Below are 6,140 nucleotides of genomic sequence, written 5' to 3' on the forward strand. Positions count from 1 at the left end.
TTTCTGCAATAATCACTATCATTCGGATCTGCTGGAATCACATAGTCTCGCTTTCTCACTTTCATCATCTTTAAGCTCAGGAACATGTCTTCACTGGAATTCTTCTCGCATATGGGAGACTTTCTGGTACACCCACTTGAAAACTCTCCAGTTTTCCAAATATCCGGCGAGACGGGTTTGAAATCAGGTAAACATTTGCACATCAAAGCATTGTTAGTGTTACAACTTCCGAATTTCCCACAAGCTTTTGACACACTGCATCGATCTTGCGGTGCCCACCAGTCTGGAGATGATGTATTCGGATTCAGATAGTACCGGATTTCCCCTGAAGAGCTCATCACCAACCGACTGGTATTCTTATACTTGGAGGACAGTATTTCAAGGGGTCTACTGTAGAATTTTCTAGAGCTGGTTGGCTTACCGGTCTTGCTGAAGTTGGATAACAAGCTGAGTATTGCATCTGGCATTTCATCAGGCGTTCCTTTCGAGTCCTCAGTGCTCCAATATGAGACAAATGAATCATGTATGTTATACTGATCCTCATTGTCTTGATCTAGCTTGACAGTAAAGTTTCCAGGTGTCGGGTCAACAGAACTCAGCCATGAAGTCAATGTTAAGTTTTCATCCATCTTCATCCCAGGAAGAAAAGTATCTGTAGGATTATGGAAGCTCTCCCAAAGAATCACCCCTGATCTGTTGTCACTCAAAACAAGGTTCCCAGAGTCCATGAGCTTCACCACCCTCCCTGTAGATGAAGAAGATGTTTCAATATCAGAAGACCAGTGAACTGTCCCATTTGCATCCAATACCTTGAGCTCACCATCTTCTTTAATGGCAAAAACTCCAGAGGGGGTGTCAGAAAGGGAAAGGGGGTTCTTTCGGTTGGCCACCCATACAACTCTTTGTGGTTTCGACATGTAATACCATATGCCCACGAATCTTCCAATCTTGGAGCTTCCATCTGGATTAAAGAAGCCAAGTTCAAAAGTTTTGCCTGCAGAAACAAGAGTTTCTCCATCATTACTAAGCCAGTTCTCCGGTGTGATGGTATCTCTAGCAGAGCAATACAGGACAGAACACAAGAAGAAAAAGATGGTAGATAACATGTGAGTTGCAGATACAGGAACCATGAATTTTCTTCTTATGATTTTGCCTCTTTTTAGAGCTATGCCCTCAAATCCATAGTTTTTAATGGAGACTCGTCCTCTTGACTCTTGAGTGGAGCAAAGTCACATCAGTATTGTCATCTTAATCTTCCTCCCTCAGACCACATAAAAATAAAAACAAAAACATATATCTAATTGATTGATTAATCATTGGAGTGTAGCATGCAAAGCTTTTTCTTTCTTCATTTTCTGGGTTTAAGTTCCCAAATGAGAAAATGAAAGAAAATATGGTGGACCATGTCTCCTTTTCAATACACTCCTTTCATCTTTTCTCTTTATTGCAGCTGGTGTCTTCCAAAGTCTTTATGTTTTGTATATTATCATGTTCCTCATTTCACTCCACTTTTTTCTTTGTATGTATAGTTTATCTCTTTTAAGAAATGAAATATGAGCATCAACCAATAAATTTTTCTATACTTTCTCCAACTTGGAGGAGCTTCATAATGGGATAAACAAGAAAAATCAAGAGTGTGTTTTTGCAATGCTTTTCGAAAGAATTCTAATAAATAGATTCAAATATAAAAACTAATTTTCTTCTCTTATTCATGTATAATATAAAAGTTTGTGAAGTATTCTCTATTTTTTTTTAATTGTTACTCAATGAATTCTCAAAAAAAAAAAAAAAAAAAAATCAACTAAAACACCTTAAAATGTTTCACATGTATCTGACTTTAGGTCCTATTACTTTGTATCCAAATTTTTGATACCATAAGTTCGTATTTTACCCAATTGCTTAGATTTCAACATATATTTTCCAATGTTTGGATTACAAAACTAATCATTTCTTCTCCAACATATTAAGGTGGTAATTGATGTTGATGGGTTGCATTCGTATCATGTCAAAGTCTAGGTATTCTACTAAATAAGTCAACCTAAACCCGACATGAATAATAATTATGTTAAAAATGAAAATCTAAATACTACCTAATTATTAAATAGGTAACATATCATATAACTCATTTAATTCATTCAATTATTAGGTGATTCTATTTAATAATATTAGGTCTTGTACAAGTTTGTATCATGACTAATGTCTCAATCAAATATTTTTATGGCTCAATTGGCCTATTTATTTTATATAAAAAAAAAATTAAATGAGTCAAATATGAGTTAAAGAGTTTAATTTTTTTTTTTTGATAGGTAAATAAGAATTGTATTAAAAGAAAGAAAGTATACATATCGTATACGAAGAAAAAATGACAAAAATGGGTGAAAACACAAAAACTCACTACCACACCCTATCGTGAGCCTACCCAATCCACAAAGTCTAACAATGATAAAGATCCATACTCAATGTACAATCTAACCCAATCCCAAAATAGATACAAAAAAAAAAAAATTAATTGTTTGATATGTGCTTTCAAAGTTGTCAAAAGACCTCATATTTCTCTCCCGCCATAAAGCCTAAAACATACACAATGGAGCTATTTTCCAAGCCTTATTCCTCTTTTTACCCACAAAGAACCCATGCCAACTCAAAAGGACCTCTCTAACTGAACAACTCAACACCCACTGAATACCAAAAAATGAAAAGATCAACTTCCACAACAGATGAACTTTCGAACAATGGATGAGAATATGGTCACTAGTTTCTTCTTCTTCCTTACACAAGTAACATCTATTAGGAATCCTCTAACCCCTCTTTTTGAGTTGATCCAAAGTTAAAATCTTGGCCCAAGTTACTTCACAAGCAAAGAAGCTAATTCTCGAGGGCACCTAAGAATTCCAAACAATACCATGGAGGAGTAGAAGGACTTAACAAAGAAAGCACATCGGTCTCCATAGATAAGGGGTGTGCTGACAATCTCCCCAAGAAGGCTTGTACCTCCTCTAGCTCCCAATCATGCAGTTGCTTCGTAAACCTAAGACCCCAACCACCATCATCCCAAAGGTCACTCACCCAAACATCTACAATCACCCATTTTTAGAGAGGGTCCCTTTCACTTGCAAATCTCCAAGACCACTTGCTTAAGAGAGCCTCATTGAGGATGGTTAAATCTTGATACCAAGCCTCCTTGTTGTTTGTCCAACCGAACAATAGCTCATCTTACCAAGTGTGGCTTCTATTCTAAGACACCTTTTCCCCATAAAAAAGTCTCTTTGAATCTTCTCTAGTCTAGCGGCTACTCTCCTTGGAATGACAAAGAGAGACATAAAGTAAATGGGCAGACTGGATAAAGTGTTCTTCACCAAGGTCAACTTTCCACCTTTTGAAAGATATTGCCTCTTCCACAACGCTAATTTTTTTCAAAATCTCTCTTATACCCCATCCCATACCCTAAAGGACTTGAAATGAGCTCCCAACGGAAGTCTTAGATAGGTAGAAGGGAGGGAACCTTCCTTGCACCCTAAAGCCCAACAATATCCTCTAAGTTTGAAACTTCCCTAATGTGGATGAGCTCATTTTTCTCCAAATAGGCCTAACATAGCCTCAAACCACATAAGAATCCAGTTCAAGTACTCAAGGACTTCCTTCCTAGCATCACAAAAAATGAGGTTGTCATCCGCAAACAACAAGTGAGAAATCTTCACCCCCTTTCATTCTCTTCCCTTAACTTGAAAGCCATTGATGAACCCTCCTTTTTTGCCTTCATAAGAATGAGAGAAAGAGTCTTCATTACCTAGATGAATAAATAAAGAGACAAATGGTCGCCTTATCATAAGCCCCTAGAACTTCGAAAGAAGCCTGATGGGGACCCATTTACCAAAACTAAGAACCAGGTTGTAGAGATGCACCATCTAATCCAGCTAATCTACTTAAAACCAAAACCCATCTTTTCCAACACTGCAAAAATAAAGTTCCAATTTACATGGTCATTGGCCTTTTCGATATCCAATTTACAAATGGCCCATCTCAAGTTAGCTTTCATTCTAAAACCAATGGCTTCATTTGCAATCAAAACAACATCCAAAATTTGTCTCCCCGCCATAAAAGCATGCTGAAAAATCGCCACTAAGTTCCCCACCACTATCTTGAGGCAAATGGTTATAACCTTAGCCAAAGGCTTATATAAGCTTCCTACCAAGCTAACTGGCCTGAAGTCTTTAAGATCTTCTGTTCCCTCATTCTTTGGAACTAAGACAATGAAAATGGCATTTATGCTCCTTGGACAGTCCCAAACTCATGAAACTCTGTAAAAAAACCCATCATTTTCTTTTTCACCACATCCCAACAAGCTTGCCAAAAGGCCATGGAAAAGCCATCTAGCCTAGGAGTTTTATCCCCATTCAAGCAAGAAAGAGCAGCAAATACCTCCTCCTTAGTGAAAGGAACCTCCAAAGCTTGAGTTTCAAGGCTAGATACAAAAGCAAAGTCTAACCCACTAATGGGTGGTCTCAAATCCCCTGAATCTAAAAAGGTACTTTGAAAGGCATTTGCCACACCTTCTTTAATAGCCACCTCCTCAATTAACAAAACACCATTCACTCTTAGCTTGGCCAGAAATTTTCTTCTTCTAGCATTAGCCACATTCTAAAGATATATATATATTAGTGTTCTTATCTTTAGCCACAGTTCCCTTGACTTTTGTCTACAAGAAATCTCCTTCAAATCTGCCCAATATTTGAAGTCCTCTACTACATTTTTTCTAATATCTCATTTCTCAACGAAGAGAGACATTTCCCTTTCTTGAGCATCCCAAATACCAAATTGAGATAATGCAACAACCTTCTTGGTAGAAACATTTCCAAACACCCTCTCTATTCCAAGCTTTAAGATTTTGTTTCACAGCAATGAGTTTAACAGCTAAAATGTGGCTAAATGACCCCTGAACATTATAACCTTCCCACTAACCCCTGATCAACTCTTTAAAGTTGTCCACTTTCAGCCACATGTTTTCAAAACAAAAAAGAATTTTTCCTGTCCTCATCCTGCCTCCATCAAGCAGAATGAGAGAATGATCTAAGACTAGTCTTGGGATAATGTACTAACACAACCTGCTGAAGTGATTCTCCTAGTCTTTAGCCACCAAAAAATGATTAAGCTTAGAAGTTGAGCCATTATTTAACCCACTTGTCCAAGTAAAAACATCCCCCAACAGTGGTAAATCTTTTAGATCCAAATCATCAATGACCTCAGAAAAACACCTCATAGAGGCTGAAACGCATTGACAATTTCTTCTTTTCCCCTAGAATCTCATAACATTGAAATCCTTGCCCACGCACCAAAGATCATTCCAAAGCCCTCTTATGTCTCCCAATTCATTCCAAAAATTCTCCTTCTCTTCATTCAGCATAGGACCATAAACCCCTATAAACATCCAGGAAAAGTTATCCTCGCAATTTCTGAAACAACAAGAAACTAAGAAAACATCTACCTCCGCGTCAATGAGTTATAACACCCATGTGTTCCAAAAAACCAAGATGTCCCATGCCTGACCTCTAGCCTCTGCTACTCCCCAGGCCAGAAACCTTCCCACCCCCAAGCTCCTCACTAAGGGGGTTGACATTTAATGGACCTTAGTTTCTTAAAGGCAAACCAGATCAGCTAAGTGCAAGCGAATCAAAGCTTTAATAACTTTGTGTTTTTCCCTCTCATTAACCCCTCTTACATTCCACAAAAGGATTTGAACCTTCATTGACAAAACTGAATAATTTCCCAAAACTCTTACATGTTCTCATCCCAATACCCGAGGTTGATTTGTAGTTCACGGAGTATTTTAGTTTGCAAAGCTCCCTCTCGGACTTAGAGCCAGGCATCACACTATTTTTTAGTTCCTGCCTCAAGCCATTTCCTTTCTTTCCTTTCTTTTAAAGCTTTAACCTTTGAAAAAGCTCCATAATTTCCTTTTCACGACCTTCCACTAGGAGTCCCAAAGACTTACTAAAGGTTAGTAACCTTTTAAAGTTGTCTTTCGACACGTCGAGATCTCTTTTAGAAGCCAAACACTCTTCTTCCCCTGTTCTAAACACGACTTCCATACTCCCGCTAATTGCTTGTAGATCCATCTTCGAACCATCCTTCAAGACCATTTT

At 37.9% G+C, this 6,140-nt stretch overlaps 1 protein-coding gene across 1 annotated transcript; it reads right to left on the bottom strand.

Moving 5' to 3' along the window:
• Positions 1 to 16: 16 nt before the first annotated feature.
• LOC117910410 (G-type lectin S-receptor-like serine/threonine-protein kinase At4g03230) lies at positions 17 to 1,130 on the bottom strand (the record flags this gene model as incomplete). The annotated part of the gene is made up of 1 exon (XM_034824480.1): positions 17 to 1,130. A coding segment is annotated over exon 1 (1,114 nt), but the record flags the coding sequence as incomplete, so codon positions are not given.
• Positions 1,131 to 6,140: the final 5,010 nt, after the last annotated feature.

The sequence above is a fragment of the Vitis riparia genome, unplaced genomic scaffold (genome assembly GCF_004353265.1).
Source record: "Vitis riparia cultivar Riparia Gloire de Montpellier isolate 1030 unplaced genomic scaffold, EGFV_Vit.rip_1.0 scaffold732_pilon_pilon, whole genome shotgun sequence".
In the NCBI taxonomy this organism is placed as follows: domain Eukaryota; kingdom Viridiplantae; phylum Streptophyta; class Magnoliopsida; order Vitales; family Vitaceae; genus Vitis; species Vitis riparia.